Consider the following 25,607-nt stretch of genomic DNA (forward strand, 5'->3'; position numbering starts at 1 on the left):
GACAATCAGAGACTTGTAGCATTTTTTCATGTGTTTCTCGACCTTTTGGATCTCTTTTGTGGTGAATATTCTGTCCATGTCCTCTCCCCATTTTTGGATTGGGCTATTTGTTTTCTTGTTGTTGAGATTTGCAAGTTCTTTATATATTTTGGTTATTAGCCTCTTGTCTGATGTATGGCATGTAAAGATCTTCTCCTATTCTGTGAGGGGTCTCTTGGTTTGGGTAGTAGTTTTTTTTTTTTTTAGCTGTGCAGAAGCTTTTTTAATTTTATGTAGTAACATAGGTTTATGCTTCTTTGTAATTGGATTTGTTTCATTTGTTTCATTGTAATTGGATTTGTTCATTTGTTTCATTGTTTCATTGAAAATGTCTTTAAAATTTATGCGGAAAAGAGTTCTGCCAATATTTTCCCCTAAGTATTTGATAGTTTGTGGTCTAACATCCAGGTCCTTGATCCACTTGGAATTTACTTTTGTATTTGGTGAAATATAGTGGTCAGTTTTATTCTTCTGCATGTTTCAACCCATTTATTCCAACACCATTTGTTGAAGAGACTTTGCTTTCCCCATTTAATAGTCTGGGCACCTTTGTCAAAGATTAGTTGTCAATAGGTGTGGGGAATTTATGGCAGTCTCTAAGTTGGGTTTTGTAAGAACAGTGGTTATAAGTCTTGTCTCCTGAATAAAAGTCTAATTTGGGGGGGAAATGCTCAGGGAATTATGATAGCTAATCAGCTTTGGAAACCACTGATGAAATAGATCCAGTACCTAAGGCAACACTTCTGCTCTCAGATTGTACATTCCTGGTCCCAGGGAAAGCTTTCTATCAGCAAGGCTAAGTAACTTATTGAATATCACACAGTTAAGTGGGACTGAAATATGCTCTGTTGATTCTCTCAGCCAGGCTTCTTTTTTAAGCCTCCCACTCCATGCTACCTTCAGAACTATGCACACATGCAAGTTAGCCAAAACCAAGAGGTTTGGCTGGGGTCCTGTCCATGAGTCCACTCCCTTGCTTCCTCACCACCTGAAAACACAGTGCCTCTGTGCCTGATGACAGGGCATAATGCCCAGTTATTCACAACAAGAGAGAAATGTGGCTAAGGGTGTTGCACTCCATTGCCCTGGAAGTTAAGAGGATGTGGCTGGCCAATCAACTATATATTCCCAGGCAGGTTTTATGGTGGATAGTATTGGGGAGGAAATTCATCCCTCTCTTTCCTCCTAGGTCCTTGGATTGGAATACAACTAAACTGACACTAAAGATTTTAGCAAGAGAAGACAAATGACCTCTGCATGGGTGGTGGTGGGGTGTCAATGATACCTACTCTAAGCACCCACATTCTGATCATTCCAGTAAGGTTACAGCCTCTAAGAAAGGTGATGATATATTTGAGGGGGAAGAATAGAATGAAAAACTTGGAAATTTAAAGAAAAAGGAGCTTTGCAATATTCCCCTACAATGTATGGGAAACACCCTTGCAAGCCTTGATCTGGCTTGAAAGGCAGTCAGTATCTCTCACATCATGGACTACCAGAGATGTCTTGTTTAGGGTGGTGGGAGGCAGGGGAGATAGACGAACAGGTAAATCAACAGTTTTGTGATTCTATGTCTTATTCAGCCTGCCATTTAGGCACATGCAGTGCTAATCTGATTTTGGTCACTACAGTGTGAGGGGTTGAGGAGCAGGTAGGCGTTCAGAAACACAGCCCTGCTCTGTCTTCTGATCTGTCTTCATGAATTTTATGGGTCTAATTGCTCTTCGTTACCTTTTGTCACTTGGGGACAGGCACCCAGCCAGACCTCAAGCCTGGAACAGTTTTAGGAGGGGCGAAGGTGGGTGGGGCAGCACAAGGCTGTGGTGGCAGTGGCTGCAAAGCTAGGGAGAGCTGCAGAGGCGGGCGGGCGGATGGGGAGGTTACCAGGGGTTGGACACTGCCACCCACTGCCTCCCAGAACTCACTGCAGCCTGGATAGAACACAGCCTGGGACACACGCCGGGCGAGCCCTGCCTGGATCTTGGGATAGTGGTGGTGGTGGTGGTGGTGAGCAAGCACGGGGAAGAAACCATGTCCCCAGGCTGCCCAGGCCTCTGGGTCCTAGTGATTTTGGGTACTAGCTGGGGAAGCCTGGGGGCTGGAGCTGCACAGCTGAGACAATTCTATGTAGCTGCCCAGACCATCAGCTGGAGTTACCGCCCTGAACCCATGGATCCCAGGTAACCCGCATGGAGTGGGGTGGGAGGAAAACTGGGCTATTCTTTAACTACTGTTATTATTTTTAGAGAACATTCCCTTTAGAAAAATTTCAGGTAAGTAAATGTAATCAGTTTAAGAATAATGAGTAAAGTAATCTTACTGGATGTTACATAATACTATTTTCATTCTAAGGACATAGAAAATATTTAGTTTGGTTAGATGCCGCTTTCAATTGTTAGTACAAATACAAATCTGTTAGTCTTTCTAAGTATTGGCTAATTTATTAAATGGTAAAAAAAAAAAAAGAAAGAAAGAAAGAAAAGAAAAAAAAACCCTGCAAAATCCTATTTTGATTTTAGTATTTTCAGTAGTCCTAGTATTGTTATAGAACTTCTGGTTACATATTATTTATTCCATTGTTCTCCTGGCTGCTTCTTTGATAACTAAAGATATGCACCTTGTATTTTGTTATTAGCAGATCATTTCATAGCAATTATTGTAGTTTTGCTTCTGCCTTATAAATTACTTTTTTTTTTTTTTAAGATTTATTTACTTATGAGAAAGATAGGAGGAGAGAGAAAGAACCAGACATCACTCTGGCACATGTGCTGCTGGGGATTGAACTTGGGACCTCATGCTTGAGAGTCCAAAGCTTTATCACTGCTCCACCTCCTGAACCACCCTTATAAATGACTTTCAAAATAGCATTAGTTTACAAAATGCAATGCCTTTGTTCTTTCGCCTTTTTTTCCTTTTTCATGTGGCACTTCATCTTTTTCTCTATAACTCTCTTATAAATGGCCTACTCTGACTAATTTGTCTGGATCATTATTGAAAAGCATATGTTAACTAAGAGGTGATTTAGAGACTAAAACTATCTTTGAGTCACTATATATATATATATATATATATTTTTTTTTTTCTGATTGAAGGTTAAAAACAAGACTTCACAGAAATCAACCAAATCATAGTTAGTGTCTACTTACTACTCCCAGTTAGTTATATTTCTATTTGTTTTAATGGAAAACCTCTTAGTGACTCAATCTTTTTTCTTAACAGCACAGTTTAAGCTATTGTGAAAGCTTTGTTCCTCTTTAACAATTACAAAACTAAAGCAATTTTCCAAGAGATAATTTAATATTTTAAGAAAATTTTGTGTATAATAATATTAACCCTTTAAAAAATGTCTTTGTAACTGGGTTATTTTGGAGAGTACTCTAAACCATCTTGGTCTTATAATAATAAACTTTAAAAATCATTTTAAGTATTGCATTTCAAGGTGATAATCTAGGTCATTCCCACCTCCTGAGGAACTATCATTAACAAAAACCCTAAAGAAAATAACAATGTTTCTAACACTAATTTTTTTTCTGCTGTGGGTAGAATACTACTCTAGTTGCTAGTTTCCCTGTGGTGCTGACTGGATCTGTTTGGAAGCTGGTTCTTCCTTATGTAGTTAACACTGAGAATAACAAGCAGAAAACTGGAGGCAAAACCACATATGGCAAAGCCCTGACTCCCTTAAGTGAGTCCACAGAGACACATTACTGGTCATCTCATTGTCTTTCTCTGTGACCCAGTTTACAGAACTCTAAAACAGAAGAATCTCTCCTATCAAATATGAGTTGAGACCATACAATGGTAACCCAGAACCAGCTAGCAATGTTTTTTCAACTTCAAATCATGTCTTTAGTGCTTTCCTGTTAAAACAACAAACAAACAAACAAAACAAACATAGCTAACCCACTTATCTGCTGCTTAAACTAAGAACTTGTTCTGAATTGTCCTAAATCTAGAGTGCAGTGATACTCACAATGAGGAAATCAACATAGAACATTCCATCTTTTGTCAATGTATTATTTTAGCATGAAGCAGAAAACTTCTCACTTATTTCTTCCAGTATTGGAAGAAATACCCTGTAGAGGTTAAATATATATTTTTGCTCTAGGTTTGAAATAAATGTATTTCTAAGGATATAGGTAACATACTGAAAAAAGTTCCCTTGCAGGTTCCAGAATTATATGGTTTTTATTATGAATCCCTAGCAATAGAACATTTACCAAGCATATTTTCTGAATCCACAAATGTGACTTTGTATTTCAGATTATTCCCCATCAGTGACTAATTATTAAATCAAAATAGACACACCTCAGTTTATACACATAATATACATAGTAAGACATGCTAGGAAAAAATTCTATTAGCATTATTATACATGAAAAACTGCTTTCCTTAGCAAATATTTCATGGCATCATCTATATTCCAGTATTTTATGGTCTGGGGTAGTGAAAAGGAAGCTACTTTTCAATTATACTAATAGATTTTTAAAAGAGAAAAATTGGTTTCTACATCAGGGATAAAAACTGGCATAGAATCTTAGATTTCTTGGACTTTAAGCTCTAACATATTATTTAGTTAACCTCCAACTGCTGTATTTTTACCCACATTTCCTACATCTAGCTTCCCTATCAGAAGTTCCAATGACTAAGGCCTCATTCCCTTTCATATGTGATCCAAAAATAATTACAAAAATGCTAATTCATGCTGTCTTTAATTCTGCTACCAGATGTGAAAATAGTTCTTATAACTAACATCTTAAAAGTATGATAGTTACAATTACAGATTTTTCTGCTTGCTGGGAAACACTAAAATCAAAAGCCAACGTTGGTTACACATTTATTATTACCAGCTAACAGGTACTGAATATTTACAACTTATCAGTCAGTACTAGTGTTTGGTGTTTTTACAAATATAAACTTTATTTCAATGCTTGGAGTAGCTTCTACTACTATTACCTCAGTTGCATAAACCAAGGCACAAATGGATGAAGCAAAATTTTCAAGGTATATGGTTAATAGCAGGGAGATACAAGTTTTTGGGGTCAGTGTGGTTGGTAGCTCATGATTATGCACTGATTATTACACTTTCTGGACTCAGAAGAATAACACTAAGCAGAACTTGGACCCATTGCACCCATGTAAAAGACTCTAGGGTGGGGGGGGAAGAGTACAGGTCCTGGAAAAGGATGACAGAGGACCTAGTGGGGGTTGTATTGTGTGGAAAACTGAGAAATGTTATGCATGTACAAACTATTGTATTTACTGTTGAATGTAAAACATTAATACCCCAATAAAGAAATAATAATAATTTTTTTAAAAACCTCAGCTGGTCACTTGGTTAGACATTTGTAAGACATTTCCTCCAATTCTCCTGAATTTCACCTTTATCTTGAGTTTAAGAGTTAAGGGAAATTATGACAATCTATCTCTAGAGACACAGTAGGGCAGGAAATTGTCCTTTGTGTGATCTCTCTGAATTCTTTTAAAATTATTTTATTTGTCTCATATAAGATAGAGGGGGGGGAGGGAGAAGAGAGGGGGAGGGAGAGGGAGAAGGAGAAAGAGAGACTATGGGTAGGTACCACCAGAGATTGAACTGGGAGTCTCCCGCATGTAAATCCAGTGCTCTACTAATTGAGCTGCAGCCACACTCCGAATGGCTGAACGATGCACTGTTAGAATCTTGCCATTTTCTCCTCTTCAGACAAACTTTCTGAAACTTAATTTTTGTGTATGTTTTGTTTATTTCTTATATTAATCCTAGGGCCTTTACCCTATTAATAACCTCTACTTCTCAACTAGAAATAGGCTTCACCAAATCAACAGTTCTTTACAATGTTCCCATGTAACTTCAAACTATGTCTGATTGATCACTTGAAAACAGGTCATATAATTATTAATAAAGGATTTGGTCACAGTTTTAATAATTTAAAATCTGAATCCAAAATTTAGGTTTAGTCTATGATCTTGGGTTCTTTTATAGAAATTTATTCTAAGTAATAGGATTAGTCAAGGCAGCATAAATTTGTTTTTAAAATGGTCACCACAATAGAACATTCTTGAAGTTACCAATGATTATTTTATTAACTGCAGTTTTTACACCAGGGTTATTGCTGGGGATTGGTACCTGCACAATGACTCCACTGTTCCCAGAAGCTATTCCCCCCCCTTCTTTTCTTTTCTTTTCTTTTCTTTTCTTTTCTTTTCTTTTTCTCTTTTCCTTTTCTTTTCCTTCTTTCTCCCTTTTTTTTTTTCTGATAGAGACAGAGAAAAATAGAAAGGGGGTGGGCAGAGACCTACAACACTGTCATACTGCTTGTGAAGCTACCCTTCTGCAGATTGGGACTAGGGGAATGATCCCAGGTCTTCAAGCATGGAAACATATACACTCTACCAGGTGTGTCACCAACATATCTCATAGTAACTGCATTTGTTCATATTAAATATACTCATTTAAGTATTCTGAAATATAATAAAATATTGTTAGTAGGACTAGAAGATATTTAATTGAGTAGATCACACACTTTATCATGCATAAAGACCCAGTTCATGTCCTTGGTCACCATATTGGGAAGCCATACAAATGGGGAGCTTCAAGAACATCAGAGCAGTGTTGAAGTTTCTCTCTTTTCTATTTTTTTCTCCTCCTCTATCTTCCCCTCTGTTTGAAATAAATTTTAAAAAGACTCTTTTTTAATTTATTTGAGTGTACTGAGAGTGATGGAACTGTGTAGACACAAAGTCTCAACAAAGTCCTAGTGGGGAAAAAAGTACTGCTATTTCTAGTTATTTATTTTTATTTTTATTTCCTTGCTATTGGAGTAGTATCCCCAAAGACACTACTGAAGCCAGTCATGGGGCATGTATTTCTGTGTTTTTTGTCGATATATTTTATGGTTTCAGGTCTTACAGTCAAATCTTTAATCCTTTTTGGGTTAGTTTTTGTGTGTAGTGTGAAACAGTGGTCTAGTTTCATTTTTTAATATGCAGCTATCAGTTTTCCTAGCACCATCTTGAAAGAGGTTTTCCTTTTATTCATTGTATGATCTTGACTTTTTGGGTTATACATTGAGTGCTTATATATGTGGACTTAGTTCTGGGCTCTCAATTTTTTTTTTTTTTACTTTACTTCCTTTTATTAGTGATTTAGTAACGATTGACAAGATTGTGGGATAAGAAGGGTACAATTCCACAAAATTCCCACCACCAGAGTTTCACATCCCATCCCCTCCACTGGAAGCTTCCTTATTCTTTATCCCTCTGGGAGTATGGACCAAAACTCTTTATGGGGTGTAGAAGGTTGGAGAGCTAGCTTATGTAATTGCTTCTCTGCTGGACATGGGTATTGATAGGTTGATCCACACCCCCAGCCTGTTCTTATCTTTCCCTAGTTGGGCAGGGCTCTGGGGAAATGAAGTTCCAGGACTTGTTGGTAAGGTTGTCTGCCCAGGGAAGTCAGATTGGCATCACGGTAGCATACTTGTTCTAGTCCCAACTCTGACCCTATCTTCCTAGACAATACTTTCAGCCACCTGAATGTTAGCTATTGGGCTTAGGAAAAAATTTAGTAAAGTCATGGCCCCTTGGAATATACCTAAAATAGACTTCTTCACTTCTTCCAACATGAAGACCAAAAATGTCATCTGTTATATTCTTACCTTTAGGTTCCTGATGACTTTTTATGTCTTTTATGTTGTCTATACTGGAGTACTTCTCAGATATTATGTCTTGAAGTATGCTTTCTTTCCCTCCCTCTCTTTCTTCCTTTGGTAAGCCAATAATGCATATATTATTTCTTTTGAAGTCATCTCAGAGGTCTCGTTGTTGTTTTCAGAATCTCTTAATCTCTTTTTTAGATCTCTTACTTCTTTTTTAGTTGTCTCTAATTTGTCTTTGATCTTGCTAATTCTATCTTCAGCCTCATTGGTTCTATTCTCTCTCCCCTCTACTGTTTTCTGGAGTTCATCTGTTTTGTTACCCTGTTCTGATACTGTTTTAGCTTGTTCAGCTTGTTGTGTTCTTAGCTCAGCTATTTCAGCTTTCAGCTCTCTAATAACCTTGAGATAATTAGTGTTTTCTTCTAGAGTCTCATTTGTTGTTCTTGCATTTCTGATGACAATTCTTTCAAACTCTTTACTCACTCCTGTGATTATTTCCTTAACTAGTGTTTGGATGTTTCCTTAACTAGTGTTTGAATGGTTCAAACTTTGGGGGGCTTTTAGCTGGACTCTTGTCCTGGTTCATTTCTCCAATATTTCTTTTTGTTGGTTTAATTATTTTATATATTATGTTATGAGTTCCTTCTCTCAGTACTTTTTCAAATTACTGACCACTATTACCTGGATTGACTTGTATCTAAGTAAGGTACTTAAAGAGTTCACACTTGTGGAAATTAACAGTTATTTCAATGTTATCTCATCCCTGACTTGAAGCACAGTGGCTGTTAAAAGCCTCTTTTGTTCTTTTTCTTCCCTCTATGCTATAGGAGCCTGAGGGCTTTTAAACTGTAAGTAGGCTTCTTAGCTTAATCACTGACTTCTGACCAAGAGATAAAGCAGGGTGGGGCAGAGATAACCCAGTGATTATGCAAAGAGACTTTCACAGTCCCACTGCTAGGCCACCGAGGTGTGGATCTTCTTCTGAGTTTCCTGGTTAGTTCTCTGTCCCCTGGTGTCAGCACAGGGCCTCCCTGCTGCTGCTCCAGATTCTGAGGGCAGTAGCAATGGAGACTCACAGTTGCATTTGGTGAGTCTCAGGGGAGTCCTCTCCTCCCTTCAGCCTTCTTTTTGTTGGTGAAACAGACTGGAGGTGGTGTCTCAACTGGTAAACTGTTGGACTGTTTACCAGCCACTTAATCTCTCCCTAGGCTCCTCTCTGACCACCAGCCACATGTGTTTGCACTCACTGGTGATTTGGTGGGTTCCTGAAGTCATTCCAGTCCCATAATGTTGAGGTCCCAGGTGTTCTCCTTTGGTATTCCTAGTTGACCCCAGTTTCCTGATTACTAAATAAATTGTTCTGCTTTATACCTTAATGCTTCTCAGCCACCAAGTTGTAGATGCTACCATGATGCCAATCTGGGCTCTCACTCAATTTTATTCCATATGTCCATTCTTTGTTCCAATGTCACACTTTCTTTTCTTCTTTTTTTTTTTTTTAGTGGAAGCTGGGTATTACACCTGAGTGATTTCACTGCTGCAGGTTGTTTTTTATTCAGACAAAGAGACAGATAGAAACAAACACCATAGCCAGGGTCATACCACTTCACATGGAATGCCTGGGTTTGAGCCTGGGCCACACACATGATAAAACATTCATCCTACCAGGTGAGCTAACCCTCTTACCTACCAGTATAACACTTCTTTGACTGCTAAAGCTTTGTAACACTATTTGAAATTGGAGAGTATGTTACTTCCAATCAAATTTATAGGTTTCTACACAACAGAAAAATACTATTAGAAAAATAAAAAGATATTCTCCAGAATGGGAGAGAATATCTATACATAATACATCCAATGAGAAGGTAATTTACAAGGTTTATAATGGAGTCATAAACTTCAGTAATGGGGGAGTTGGGCGGTAGCTCAGCGGGTTAAGTGCTTGTGGCACAGAGCACAAGGACTGGCGTAAGGATGGTGTAGCAGGTCTGCAAGTGTCTATCTTTCTCTCCCCAACTCTGTCTTCCCCTCCTCTCTCCATTTCTCTCTGTCCTATCCAAGAACAACAACATTAATAACAACAACAATAGTAACTACAACAATAAACCAACAAGGGCAACAAAAGGGAATAAATAAAAAAAAATCAGTAATGGGCTTGCAAAATAGCTTATTTGGATAGTGCAGTGTGTTACCATGTGCATGATCCAGGTTCAAGCCTGCCCCTTCCCCTGCACACACACATACACAGTGGAAGTTTTGATGCTATGGCCTCTTTTGCTTTTGCTTTCTGCCTCTTTGTCTCTTTCTCTACCTCTCTATCTGAAAAAGTCATCCAGCAATGTTGAAGCCTCAGTAATGACCAAAGCAAAAAACAAAAACAACAAAAAACTCAATAACAGCAGAAAACCCACACTAAAAATGGACAGAAAACTTGAATGACACTTTTTTTTTTTAATTTTTTTATTTAAGAAAGGATTAATTAACAAAACCATAGGGTAGGAGGGGTACAACTCCACACAATTCCCACTGCCCAATCTCCATATCCCACCCCCTCCCCTGATAGCTTTCCCATTCTCTATCCCTCTGGGAGCATGGACCCAGGGTCGTTGAGGGTTGCAGAAGGTAGAAGGTCTGGCTTCTGTAATTGCTTCCCCGCTGAACATGGGCGTTGTCTAAAGAAGACCTACAGTTCATGCCTGAAGTTGAGAAGTTCCAAGTTCAATTCCCAGTTTCAGAAACCAGAGATGAGCAGTGTTTGGCCACCAAAAAAAAAGATATACAGATGACTAGCAGCTAAATTAAAAGGCATTTATTAGTGTCCAAAGGTGTTTATTAGGTAAATGCAAATTAAAACCATACTGAGACATCCCCTCACATCTGTAATAACAGTCACTATAAAATAAAACAGAAGGGGAGTCTGGCAGTAGCGCAGTGGGTTAAGCACGTGAAGTGCAAGGACTGGCATAAGGATTCTGGTTCAAGCCCCCGGTTCCCCACCTGCAGGGGAGTCACTTCACAGGTGGTGAAGCAGGTCTGCAGGTGTCTGTCTATCTTTCTCTCCCCCTCTCTGTCTTCCCCATCTCTCTTGATTCCTCTCCATCCTATCCAACAACAACAACAGCAATAACAACAATAATAACAACAATGATAAACAACAGGGCAACAAAAGGGAAAATAAATAAATATTTAAAAAGTTAAAGAAAACAGAAGGTTGGTGTTGGTGATGCTGTGGATAAAAAGGAACATTTTTACACTATTGGTGAGAATGTAAACTGGCTTAGTCACTTTGGAAATCAGTATGGATGGGTCTCAAGATGTTAAATTTTATCTACTGTGTGATCCAGTAATTACACTCCTAGGTACCTATCTGAAGAACACACATTTCAGAAAGATATAAGTATCTCTGTGCACACTATAGCACTATTTACAATGAGCTATAATATGAAAAAATCTGAGTGTCCAATGATAGATAAGTAAGAAAGATGTAGTTTATATAAACAATAAAAATTCACTCAGTTATAAGAAAAGGTGAAATCTTGCATTGAATTAATGATTATAACTGGGGGGGTCATGCTGGACAAAATAAGTCAGAGGGAGAAAGACAAATACTGAATGGTCTCATTCATATGTGGAATATAAAGAAACAAAGCAAGGGAACAAGAAAAAAACATCCAACGCTCACTCTTTGATCTGACCTGCAGAACTGAGGTTGTCAGAGGTGGTGGACATAGAAAGCACAAAGGGTGGAGGGGGCCCAATAGACACTGGTTAATTTATGCTGGTGGTGGAGGGATAGTGGCACTTTGGTGGTGGTGGGTGCTGTGGGACAATTTACTTTTGAAAGGGTATACTTAGGTTCAATTCTAGGGCACTGTGATATGCCAGAACAGAGCAGTACTCTGGATTCTCTCCCATCCTTCTTTTCTCAGATAGACTCCCCCGCCTGCCCCTCCAACCCCGGGAGTACTGCTCAGCTTTGGCTTGTGGTGGTGTGGGGCATTGAACCTGGGACTTTGGAGCCTTAGGCATGAGAGTTTCTTTGCATAACCATTGTGCTATCTACCCCTACCCCCATCCTCCTTTTCTGTCTCACATTCTCTGTATTTCAAAACAAATAAAAAATTAAATCATGTGACATATATATATATATGTAATCTGCCTATATACATATATATATCATATGAACTATTGCAAAGAAATTACTACAAACTACTATTCAGCAAAATCCCACATATTTGAATATTCAGTCAAAATCTGCTGTTCAATATTTGAGACCACATGGGCAGACCTGGAAGGCAGTATATTATGTGAGAGAAGTCAGGTAAGAAGATATCAGAACACTACTCTGCTATTCTGACATTGTGTATTCATTTTGTTTCTTGTTGTTATATTGTGCTGGGGAATCAAATGCTGGGTGAAGAGCATCTTTTTTTTAAAACTTTTAATTTTTTTATTGGTGATTTAATAATAATTAACAAGATTGTAAGATAAGAGAGGTACAATTCCATACAGTTCCCACCACCAGAGTTCCGTGTCCTATCCCTTCCATTGGAAGGTTCCCTGTTCTTTATCTCTCTGTGAGTATGGACCAAAGTTCTTTATGGGGTGCAGAAGGTGGGAGGCCTGGCTACTGAAGACCAAGCCACCTCCCTAGCTAAATTACTTATCTTTTTGTGTCATTTCTTGCTTTGTTTGTGAACATAGCTAACCAAGGAAAGTGGCAATGTAACTGATGAGAAGATAGAGACTTTCTAGGTAAATAACCTTAAATTTTTGCCTATAGGGACCCAGTGGTGGTGCACCTGGTTGAGCATACATGTTACAATGTACAAGGACCATGTTCAAACCCCCAGTCCCCACCTGCAGAGGGAAAGTTTTACGAGTGGTGAAGCAAGGCTGAAGGTGTCTCTCTATCTCTCTCCTTCTGTATGTCCCTCTCCCCTCTTGATTTCTGACTATCTCTATACAATAAATAAATAAAGATAATAAACAAATTTTTAAGGGCATAAAGAAAGTATTTAAGCCTATACAGTGATGTAAACCAAGGTGACCTCAAAAAACAAACCTCAGAGCAAAACAAATTCCCGTTGTTCCTATAAGTCTGAGAATATGAGAGCTCTCTTTTTGTAATGTGAGAATATAAAATACATGCCTTTTAAATTAATTTTTGTATTTTATTCCCAGTATGAATCATTCTGCAACTTACTTTAAGAAAATTGTCTACAGAGAATATGAAGCCTATTTTCAGAAAGAAAAGGCACAACCTAAAACTTCAGGTAATCCAGAATTATTTTTTCTGTTTCAAAGATAACTCCCTGGGCAATCTGATATTAATATAGGTCTAAAATATTATTGCAGTGACATTTTGTAGAAATGTATTATTTGCTATTTTTAACCAGTATGGAATTCACCATTTGAGAGATCTAGCGTAATATGAAAATGTGGTTTCCTCTTATTATTGAGGATTTTAAAAGTGACAACAAAGTATGAAGTCAAGCAGGGAGCTCTTTTGAGCCTAGGGGGGTTGACTATTTTCAAATTAGATGAAAAAGCCAAATAAAACTTTTCAACATTTGCATTTTTATTCAACTGAACAAACTATTATTGAGCACCTGCTATGGGTAGGTATTGGACATGATGGATGCTGGTGGGTAGATAACACACAAACATATCCTCTCTCCTCCAGAACTGATAGCATAGTGGAATGACAGCAGACCCTCAGCAAAAGATTATTTGCTTCCATCTGGCTCCCTGAACTTATTCAAAGGGTCTATCTATGGCTGATCTTTTGCATCTCTTCTCCAGTTTTATTTAGTGTTATGGACATGATAGCTATTAGTTTTTAAATAACATCCCTCTTTATCATATTTTTAAAGAAAAAACTCCTTATTTACTTTATTTTACTTTTAATTAGAGAGCTACATGAGGAGAGAGAGAGAGACCGACCAGAGCTCTGCTCAGCTCTGGCTTACGGTGGTGCTGGGGATTGAACCTGGGACCTCATGGGCTCAGGCATACAAGCATTTTGCATAACCATTATGCTGTCTCCCCAGTCCTCTTTATCATCTTGTCTTTAGTCAAGATAAGTGGGTTATATGGACTTGTGGGGTTTGAAATCTGGCACCATACTTCACAGAAATTATGGAAGGCATTAAGGGAGAATTTTTTCCAGTTCTATTCCCTGGTCAACCATCCACTTCTCCCCTCATTACAGTGCTATTTGTAAGAGCCAAGATATGAAAGTAACCCAAATGTCCAATGACAGGTGAATGAATAAGGAAGGTAAGACCTGTACACACAAAGAAGTTATAGTTTGAGCATGTGGCTCATTTTTACCTTTCTTCTACTTCCTGTTCCATCCACTTGTTGGGTCTTAATCCAGTTGAACAAGTCATGTGCCCACTTCAGGAGGTCAGAATATGCCTGTTCCATCAGGTTTGTGAGCAGGTGGACAGGTAGAAGAATTGGGCTGGTTTTCAAGAATCTTGTTTTGAGTTTGAAAATGGCAAGCTTTAAACTTCTCTGCATGTTTTCAAGGAAGATTATAAAATGTTTGTCCTTAAAATCACTGCAACAATGGGCTGATTCCTGCTTGTAGTGGATTGCTCACAAAGGGGGGTGGGATGGATTAGTGGATTCCTAGCAGTCTTTTCCAGTACCACAGCCAATTGCTGTGCTGCTTGCTTGAAGCAGTTTTGTCTTGCATGCATGAAAACATCCTTCTACTTTGCCTTAATTCAGAAGAAGTAGAAGGGGAGGTTAAATCAATGGAATAGTTTATTCCGTTCATTGCAATAAGAGGTGTTGTCTAGTTAAATACCTTAGAAAACTTATTCCAGGCATCTGGTATTTTGCAATCACATGAAATCAGCAAATAAATCAGCCAGTCAATGTAACCATGGTAGCAGACCAGTCCACACTCTACAACTTCTGGGCTCCCTAGGCTAATGGGAGTAGCGAGCAAAGGTTTCTGTTGGGAGCTAGTGTTAAGTATTTTGTTTCTGACCATATTCATTATAAACTGAGGTTGATGCAAGAAATAGAGGAAGTTGAAGTATTTATTCACACAAACACATAGAATAGCCATTATTACAAACTTACACATGTACAGACACAGAACACTGGGACCTCAGGAAACCTTAACCTCCCCCCCCAAGCCAGAGTGCCAGCAGTGGCCCCATTGTTTGGGAGAGAGACTCAGATGCTGGGAGCTCATCTCCTTTTAAAGGGAATGGGAGTGAGGGGCTTCAAGGGGATCACATGAGTACATTCCTAGAATAAACATTCCAAAACTACCACGTGGTGCCAGGAAACAAGCAGGCAAGTTAGTGATAACCATCATGCCACAAAGGTTACAAGACACACAGGTTTTGGTAACATTCTTAGTTAATCAGAAATTCTCTGCTGTCCTAGGGTGGATTCCTTCATTATCTAGTCCTCTAAAGGCTTGCTCTTAATCGCTAAAATCATCTAGCTTTCTATATGGGGGATTTCTAATTGAATCAACTTGAGGGACTTATTTCTTCACATTCCCTCCTCTCCTTGTAACACGGAAGGACATCTGTCTGACTCTTCTTCAGGGTTTCTAATTTCTCCTAATAATACATACTATTATTATGACCATTAATTTTACACTCTCTATCTTCTGGGTTACAAATTTAACCAACCTGTTTAAAACACAGGGTCCAACAATAAGCAATATTAACACCACGTAGGCCTATTGTGGCAGTTATGAGGCTTGTTAGCCATGGTGACCAATTAAACAGTGACTCATACCAATTTATCTCTTTCTTTCTTTCTTTCTTTCTTCTTTTCACTCTCTCAATCTCTTCTTGAGCTGGGCCATACTATCTCTGATCACACCTGAGTTATTGGCATAAAAACAGCAAGTTTCTCCTAAAGCAGCACAAAGTCCTCCTTATCTCAGGAATAACAGGTCCATGCCATGCCTGTTAAGACAAACTATTTCCACTCTCTAAGGGGAACCACCAGTGGCATCTGTGGAGTTGGCAACTGGTCCTTCCCCAAGGCTTGTTCCATAGCATTCCAATTGTCCTGCAATATAGGCTGGAGATTCTGTAAGGACTTAGTACCCAATCAGTGGTGGGGTTAGTGACAAGGGTATCAGGGATTATGACAGGCATCAGAGGCAGTGGTCTGCCAAAAACAATATCAAATGGAGACAACTTATTTATGAATGGGGAACAGCGCATTCTCAGGAGAGCCAGAGCGACACCCATCCCCTGACATTTTTAGGGGTTAATGTAGTTAAAGTCTCTTTCAAGGTCTAATTTACCTCTCTACCTGCCCAGAGCTATGGGTCCCACTAGCACAACGAAATTTCCAATTTGTCCCCATAGCTCAGGTCACTAACTGAGACACGGTAGCAGCGAATGCCGGCTCATTATCAGAACCAATGGTGAGGGGTAATCTCCACCTGGGCACTATTTCATCTAAAATTTTTCTTGCTCACCATCCTTGCCCCCTCAGATTTTGTTGGATAAGCCTCTACCCAACCTGAAAATGTGTCTATAAATACCAGCAAGTACTTATACCCAAAAGCCTCCAGCTTCACTTCTATAAAATCTACTTCCCAATGTTTTTTCACCTAATCTTTTCTTTCCCTAGTCCCTAGTCCTAATCTCCTGCCCATTTTATCTTTCTCCTTACTGTATCCATGGTCCTTTGGAAGCAGAGGGTCTGGTAGACTTAATGCCAAGGTTGGCCCTGCTTGCTGTGTAGCTGCGCAAGCGGCTTCATCTGCCTTCTGGTTTCTTTTCTGATGTCTGGGACAATGGATCATAGCTGCTTCTTTCAGGATCCATGCAGCCTCCAGTAGGTTCAGTATCTGGTCCTTATGCTGGATTTTCTTCCTGGTGGAGGCCGGGAATCCTCTCTCCCCATGTGCTCCATGCACATGCCATGTAGCAAAGGTATACTTCTTGGCAGTCATGTGTTGGGGGGAGCCTCAGGATCTGTTTCTGGCATCAGGGTGGCAGGGTGCTGGTGGCAGTGCTGAACTTCACTCTTAGCTGGTCTAGGAAAAGAACTTGGTAGTGGGTCAGGTGGGTGTTCGACTTGCCCCAGCGATAGCTTGTCTGCTTCTTTTACCAGCTGTGCCACAGCTGCCATTGTCCTTAGGCATTCTGGCCATCCAGCAGCCACTGGATCCAATATTTGACAAATAGGCGACGGGTCTGTTCCATGGCCCAAGCTTTTGGGTCAACACTCCCCGGCTTATGCCTTTACATTCATCCACAAACAGTCTAAATAATTTGTTGATAAAACAGTCTTTCTTCCAGTGTCCTTTCTCCTTGCAGTATAAGCACTGATCTTTCCCTACCCTTGGCCTAATCTTTCTGACTTTCTTTTCCCTCTGGCCTCTGTCCCAACTTTCTTTTGCTCAAAGTCCAATGTAAAAACATTTGCCAACTTCTTAAAAACCCTCTGAGCAATTTCTACCAATTCACTGGTCAGATTTCCTTTAAATCTTTAAAATATACTGTAACTTCCTTCTAATATCTGGGGCAGATTTGAGCAACAAAAGGCCAAATTCAGTGCCATTCTATTCTCTGGGGCTTCCAGGTTAATTAGGATGTATATATGGTAAGCCTCCATGAGGTGTTCTAGGAAAGCCAAGGGGCTCTCTGTGGGCCCCTGCACAACCTTGCTTACCTTACAGAGATTTGTGGGGTGTCTTGTTGCCCCTTGTAGACTCCCTAGGAGAAACTGGTGGTACGATTGAAGGCGTGTCACAGCTGCAGTCATGCATTTGTGACCAGCTGACATATAAAGGCCTTTTAACAAGCAGGTGTACCAGTATACTATATAAAGTCAGTACCCAATATGCTGACATGATAAAATGATTACCATCTCTTTAGTATGATTTTAGAACCACTTAAACAATTTAAACACCATATTAAAACTTAGTTTGCTGCTAGGATCTTGATTCATCACAAAGCTATCACACCCTTGGCGTGGTTATAAGTAAGGGTGGATATAAAACTCTATTAGATTTTACACTTTAAAACTCTGATATGGCAACTTAAAAGGCTAAAATAAACCTCATAGCTTAAATGGTCAAAATAATCTTTTACTTTTACATCACCTTAAAATAATAATTTTAGACTAAATAATTTTGCTTAATGAATATTTATCAAATATTAAATCTTTTATCAGGCTAGAAACACACGTACCAACTTAATTTATCAAGACTAAATCTCTGACAGTGTCTTAAAACAAACCAGCTATTTTTAAGTGCCGAAAGATGAAGAATTGTTGTGGTCTGGGAGGTAGCACAGTAGATAAAGCATCGGACTCTCAAGCATGAGGTCCTGAGTTCAACCCCTGGCAGCACGTGCACCTTAAATACTCATCTATCTACCTTAGCAAATTAATTTTACCTTTATATTACCACATAAGAACTGTGTTGGAAACCTTTTTCTTCCATTTAACTTTGATAAGAATGTAGCTTCAAAGTTACTTACACTTTTAACATTAAAATTAATGTTTCTCAGGCCATAAAACCAAATTTAAAACACACATATAAACATGTAGCCTATACTCTAACACACAAGAGGAGAAAACTTTTATTACCAAGGCATATCACAGTCACCTGGTTTTTGTAGTATCTTTTTGATATCTGGGGCTGATTACTTAAGGGGATAGAATGGCTTTAACCAGTATAGGCACAACTCAGCAACATATCTGAACTAACACAGATTCAGATCTGCACCGTCTTGGCTGAGCCATTCTCACTCACACAGTTTTCAAGACAAAATGTTTCACATTCACTCCAGGGTCTTTTTCTCTTTTTCTCAAACACTGACCAACAAGCTTTCTAGCCTCCAAGACTATCTTAGTCTGTTTGGCTCTCATTTCAGCAGCTTCTCTTGCCACTGTCCAACAATAGCTCCGATAGGCCCCAAGACCCCTGACTAGTCCCAGCAAGAGAAAAACAGACTTACACCCTCTTACCTCTCTCCAAGAGAGGCCCAAGAGAGCCCAGCCAGACTGTCATGGATATCTCTGGGCAGCCTGCCTTTTGGGAGCCTCTGCTGCATCTGGCATTCCCAGGGAAGGCCAACCACTCTCTCTCCAAGAGAGAGTCAGAGTACTCTGGACCCTTCCAAAGGGTCACACAAAAATTCAATCACTCAAAAACACTCACTCAAGTTCTACACAACTGTCCGGTCAATGTAAGATGGTCAGGGAGAGTCAGTCACAAGAGGAGCATCACTTACAGGGCTGACTGGTGCAGGAACCTGCAGGCAGGTATAGAATACAGCTAAGAAGCAGGCACACCAGAACAGGTAGAAGGAGATAACACAGAACTGGTTTTCCCAGGGGGTTACTGATGGTAAACCACAAGCACAGAGGAGGATGACTAGACTGACTGCACTGATAAACACTAAAAGGAGGCTCATGAGGGAGAGTAAAACAGTAGGATAGACTTTTAGGGTGCTACATCTTCATCCAATACCCTATCAGGCTGTCGGGAGACAGGAAAAGGGCCTAAGACCTTTAGGTCACGCCAGGGGGTCAGAGACCTGCAATTGTCCTAGACCATACCAATCTCCACATGAAGGAAAGACGGAGAAGGACAGAAAAGGGGAACTCAGCTGCAATGGGTAGTCAGAAAGCTTCAAAGCCCCTGCCTAGCTCGCCATAATGTTAAGTATTTTGCTTCTGACCATAGCCATTACAAACTGAGACAAACTGAGGCTGACACAAGAAATAGAGGAAGTTGAAGTATTTATTCACACAAACACATAGAATAGCTATTATTGGGAGTCGGGCAGTAGCACAGTGGGTTAAGCGCAGGTGGTGCCAAGGTCAAGGACCCGCTTAAGGGTCCCGGTTTGAGCCCCCAGCTCCCCACCTGCAGGGAGTTGCTTCACAGGCGGTGAAGCAGGTCTGCAGTTGTCTGTCTTGCTTTCCCGCTCTCTGTCTTTCCCTCCTCTCTTCATTTCTCTCTGTCCTATCCAATAAGAACAACAATAATAACTACAACAATAAACAAGGGCAACAAAAGGGAATGAATAAATAAATATTAAAAAATGTAAAAACTTAAAAAAGAATAGCTACTACTACAAACTTACACACGTACAGACACAGAACAGACAGAAAACACTGGGACCTCAGGAAACCTGAGCCCTCCCCCTCCCCAAGTCAGAGTGCCAGCAGTGGTCCCATTGTTTGGGAGAGAGACTCAGATGCTGGGAGCTCATCTCCTTTTAAAGGGAATGGGAGTGAGGGGCTTCAAGGGGATCACATGAGTACATTCCTAGAATAAACATTCCAAAACTACCATGTGGCGCCAGGAAGCAAGCAGGCAGGTTAGTGATAACCATTATGACATAAAAGTTACAAAATAGACGGGTTTCGGTAATATTCTTAGTTAATCAGAAATTCTCTCCTGTCGTAGGGTAGGTTCTTTCATTATCTAGTCCTCTAAAGGTTTGCTCTTAATCGCTAAAATCATCTAGCTTTCTATATGGGGGATTTCTAATTGAATCAACTTGGGGGACTTATTCCTTCACACTAGGACTGAAGGTGTCAGTCAGAAGACAGGAATCAGGGCTGGATGGTGGGCACACCAGGCTGAGCACACACATTACCATGCATTTGAGGTGCTCCCTTTCCACCTGTACTGCAGAGGGGACACTTCACAAGCAGTGAATCAGGTCTTCAGGTGTCTATCTTCTTCTCTCCCTCTCTCTCAATCTCTCTCTGTTCTGTCAAATAAAATAGAAAGAAAAATGGCTTCCAGGAGAGGTAGATTCATAGTTCTTGCTCCGAACCCCAGTGATAACCCTGGTGGCAGCAGAAAAAAAAAATAAAAAGAAGAAGAGGAGGAGGAGGAAAGTGAAGAAGTGGAGGAGGCAGGGAAGAGGAGGAGGAAGATAGGAGTAAATCACTGGAGTCTGAAGCGTTCAGGAGTCAGAAATATGTATGGACTTCAGAAGTCTTCAAGAAAAGTGTGGGATCTGAGTCTACCATGCCCACAGTTGTAATGAAAGCTTTGGTTCAGAACTCCAGAGACCATAGTTCTAATACCAGCAACACCACCAAATCACAGACTGCCCTCAATTGAATCTCCCTCCCCACCTCCACTTCCCAGGCTTTGGAATAATCTCTAAAATGTGGATTGCACTGTGACCTCCATGTTCCTGTACAGAGCTAACATAAAAGCAAACAGAAAGCTTCAGTCACAGGATCAATACAAATTCCAGGACTTGGGGTTCAATGGAAAGAATAGGACATGGAGTGTGGGCTTGGAAAGATAGTACTTATGTATCAGAACATACTTCCTCATTGTTAGTAGGAAATTCATTTTGTGTTGCCGCTGTAAACTGAACACAAATGTAGAGGCTTGAAACAGCACATGTCATCTTTCAGATATGTAGGATAGAAGTGTACAGTGAGTTTACTGGGTTAAAATCAAAGTATTGGCAGTGGTGTATCTTTTGGAGGCCCCTGGATAGCTTTTTTTTTTTTTTTTAACTTTTCCAGTTTACAGAAGTCACCTGAATGGCCTTTCCTGCATCTTAAGATTCTTGGGGGATGGGTGAGTGTATGGGGGAAGCACTCTGACAGACTGGAGTTCTTGTACTTGTACATTATACAATGTCAGTGGGTAAGACTCCCAAGTCAAGTCATCAGTTGCAATCAGCAGAGGAAGGAATGCTAATTCCAATTTGCCTCAGCCTGTCAGGTGTTTTGGAGAGGTTTAGACTGACTTCCAGGGAGAAAGGTAAAGGGGATGGGGCAAGGAAGAGTTAGTAGAGATCTGTCTGAAAGGCAGTCAACTGTAATACAAACAGTTTTAGAGAATGTTGACAAGTAGAGAGAGAGGAGTTTTGTTATATTATCCATTAATAATTTGTTGGGAAAGACAATGCCAGGACTTAAAGTACTTGAATGACTGCAGTAATGTTCTTTTCTGTCTTCTCCAATTCCATCAGAGCAGCTTAGTTATGGCATGGGTTGAAAGCAATTCATTCATGTCATTCATTGGTGACAGTTTCTCAGACTTTAGAAGACTGTGAAGTATACTTCCTCCATAAAGAAGGAAATTAAAGTGCACATTAATGAACTCTCCCTCAGAGACTTAGGCTCATTGGGGCTGAGATGGAGCCTGCCTTTCACCTAGATCACAGACCTTTCAAGTGCACTGACTCTACTTGGGAGATTCTGGTTCAGTACTCAAATGTTAGCTCCCCTCCCTGATTCTGCATACTCTCTACCTCAAAGCATTTTGCACATCTCAGCAGCAGCTGCTACTCTTATTCACATTGCAAACTGGTATGTGAGTTCCTTGGGTACAGGGACTAAGGGTTTTATTCATTCCCATAGCTTCATACCTAACACAGCACCTGGCCAATGGTAAAAAAGAATCTCACTCTTATTTCTGCAGCCCTCACCTGCTTTGTTTTCTATGCAGTAGTACTCACTTTGTTTTGTATGCAGTAGTCCAGAACATCATTTACCTACATCTAATCAAATTGTCTTTCAGAGGGTGCATGTCCAACTCATCAGCAAAACCTGCTGGCCCTGCCTTCAGAACAAAGATTCTTCAGACTCTAGCCTCTTTTCACTACTTCCTTGCTACATACCCTGTTGTTTTTTGTCTTTACCACTGGGTCTCTGTTTCTAATCTTCCACTACAGAGTCTTGTCCTCCATATACCCTCCATACAGCAGCTAGGATACACTTGGGCTTGAAACAAACCTTGAAAACATGTTAGGCCATGCCTCTATAACACAAGGTTGCAGTGATTTCTCATTTGACTTAGAAAAAGATCCAACAGCAAACATCCTTGTTATGGCAGGGTGACAGACTTAACTCTTTTCTCACTCTGCTTCCACTTTTCTGCTGTTTCTGTCCTGTTCCTCATACATCAAGCTCACTACTGCCTCATAAAACGACGTTGAGTCAGGGGCACAAAGGTGTGGAATCTGTTGCTTCACTTCTTTAGTGTCTGAAGTCACCCACCGAAGTGTCAAGGGTTTCCATTGTCCTGCCCTTCTCTGACTGCATGTCATGCAGAGTTAATGTGCAGGCAGAGTCTTCCATATGGGAAACCAGCAGGTCAACCTCAGGACCTAGAGGAATGGCAGCATTTGCTCATGAGGTCTTTTTATTATTTTTTTTCATCATGTTTTGTCTGCTTAGCAGTTCTGTCTTCGTTAATCCTGAGCACAGACATTTTTTAAAAATTTTATTTATAAAATAGAAATATTGACAAGACCATAGCATAAGAGGGGTACAACTCCACACAATTCCTACCACCAGAACTCTGTATCTAATCCCTTCCCTTGATAGCTTTCCCATTCTTTATCCCTTTGGGAGTATGGGTCCCAGGATCATTATGGGGTGCAGAAGGTGGAAGTTCTGGCTTCTGTCATTGCTTCCCCACTGAACATGGGCATTGACAGGTCGATCCATACTCCCAGCCTGTCTCTCTCTTTCCCTAGTGGGGCAGGGATCTGGGGAGGTGCAGCTCCAGGTGTGGTTATCTGCCCAGGGAAGTCAGGTTGGCATAATGATAGCCTCTGGAACCTAGTGGCCGAAAAAAGGTAAAGATATAAAGCAGAACAAATTATTGACTAATCATGAACCTAAAGGCTGGAATATTGCAGATGAAGATTTGGGGTCTCCGTTTAGGAAAAAGCTCATAGGTCTATTTTAGGTATATTCCAAGGGGCCCATGACCCACCTAGTTTTTGCCTGTGCCTGACATCTAATATGCAGGTGACCTAAGTTATTGTTTGGGGGATGGTGTCATAGTTCTAAAAAGGACCAGAAAGCTGGATCAGGGGAGAGAGTAGCTCCCAAATATGGGAAAAGTATTTAAATATTGTTAACTGTAAACCCCACTGATTTGGTCTGGGGCCCATAATCAGTACAGGAGCCTATGTAACCTCTGCATCCCTGTAGGTCTGAGCTCACATACCGAGGTCACGAACACAGACATTTTTTTAACCCTTGTTTCCACAGGGCTTCTTGGACCCACATTATATGCTGAAGTTGGAGATATGATGAAAATTCACTTCAAGAATAAAGCAGACAAAGCCTTAAGCATCCACCCTCAAGGAATTAAGTACAGCAAATTTTCAGAAGGTAAGTAAGATTTTAGGAATATAGGAGAGACTATTTTCTCAATGCTTATGTTTTGTAAGGAAGACTTCAAGGTACAGGCTGCCTCACCTACAGTCTTCCCAAATGGACTCTTCAAGATGTCTGAAATCTTAAAGATTAAAGTTGGGGCTTCTTTGTTTTTCCTCAAGTCAACCATATAGTACTAATGTACATACTGGGGAAAGTAACTCATTAACCTATTACCGATCATGACTACCTTCCTCAGAATGACACTGACAACTTACATAGCCAGTAGTTAATATGAAAATCACTTTTTAATCCATAAATTATCATATAAATATTAAAATATCTGCATGTGTTTCAGTTGCAGAGTTAGCTCTGCTATCATGACTAATATTTGCTAAGTTCTTGTTATGTGCTAGGCAGTGTTCAAAATTTCATGGAAATAATCCTAATTCATCCATTTCATAGATGAGTCAGGGGAGGCTCAGAGAGGTTACTAAACTTTCCAGAAGTCACACAGTGATAGTGAACAATCTCTTAAGCTACTTTATGAGGTTTCCAGATGAGGAATTCTGCATCAGGAGTTCAGCAAAAACAATTGGGAAGAGGAGGGGAGAACCCTTGAAATGTCTCCTGCTTGACATTTTAAATGTGGGAAGAGGTAAGTGGTATGGACTTTTACCCTTGCCTGGTTGTTTGCACAACCTTGTAACACACTACCCACTCCCTGACTGTTTGTTTGCCCTTGCACTCCCCTGCAGCCTGCATTCCTTTATGAACACTTGCTTAAAGTGCTCCCACCACTTCTACAGGTCACTTGTCCCAGAAACTTGAGAAAGGCAAATACAAATTAGTGAGGAGAGTCAAATTTTATTTTGGAAATAATATGCAAATCTAGCAAATAGCTAGGGCCCTTCATGGTAAAAGGCAAGCTTTCTATTCATGTGACTGCTTTAGAATAAAACTTACCTTCTTCATGTTTGACATTCTTCTTTGCTCAATTCCTCTCTCTGTGGTTGAGCTATCTGTTTAGATGGGAGATAAACTACTACATGTAGAGACAGCAACACAAAAAGAATCTGGATTCTTTCATATCAGAGGTAGATCCAGAGTCTTTTATCTCAGAGATAAATATTTGCAAGATGGATGGTGAGAAGCTGATGTAATAGGTTTAAAAGAGGGCTCAGTTCTTGCCTGTGTGACTGCTTGATATAACCAGTGAATAAGTCCAGTCTCAAAAGTTATCCTTGTCTGGGAGTTTATGCTTACGCCACACCAAAGTTTTAGACTTATTCTTATTAGCTAGAAGGAAAAGATAACCAAGGAAAGAATGCAGGCTTTGGAGCAGAAACCCCAAGTATACACAAGCAACTTTCCATACCACTATCTTTTTGAGTTTTGCATCTGTAAAAGGGAGATGCCAATTCCTCTCATCTAAGGTTATTGCAAGAATTAGTCATAATGTAAGTAAAATGCTTGACCCTTGTTGGCACTCAATAATGAGAGCTGTTGTTGATGTGGTTACTCAAGGTTATTTATTTATTTAAAAATAATTTATTTATTTATTCATGAGGGAGATAGGAGGAGAGAAAGAACCAGACATCACTCTGGCACATGTGCTGCTGAGGATTGAACTTGGGACCTCATGATTGAGAATCCAATGCTTTATCCACTGAACCACCCCCCAGACTACTTCAAAGTTATTTATAGTGCAATATTAAACTTTGTTTCCAGAAGCTTACATGGAATGGTGGTATTAGCCTTTGATGGTTATTAAATTTTTTATTTTTTAAATAGAGATGG

General features: G+C 39.9%; 1 protein-coding gene across 1 annotated transcript in view; it reads left to right on the forward strand.

Annotated features, from left to right (window-relative positions):
- Positions 1-1,942: 1,942 nt before the first annotated feature.
- Positions 1,943-25,607, forward strand: part of F5 (coagulation factor V) — an 87,659-nt gene continuing 63,994 nt past the window's right edge. The window contains exons 1-3 of the mRNA XM_007531785.3: positions 1,943-2,219; positions 12,882-12,973; positions 23,700-23,822. Of these exons, the coding sequence (XP_007531847.1) occupies positions 2,071-2,219; positions 12,882-12,973; positions 23,700-23,822 (364 nt within the window). The 5' untranslated portion in view covers positions 1,943-2,070. The remainder of the gene's footprint in view (positions 2,220-12,881; positions 12,974-23,699; positions 23,823-25,607) is intronic.

The sequence above is a fragment of the Erinaceus europaeus genome, chromosome 9 (genome assembly GCF_950295315.1).
Source record: "Erinaceus europaeus chromosome 9, mEriEur2.1, whole genome shotgun sequence".
Classification (NCBI taxonomy): domain Eukaryota; kingdom Metazoa; phylum Chordata; class Mammalia; order Eulipotyphla; family Erinaceidae; genus Erinaceus; species Erinaceus europaeus.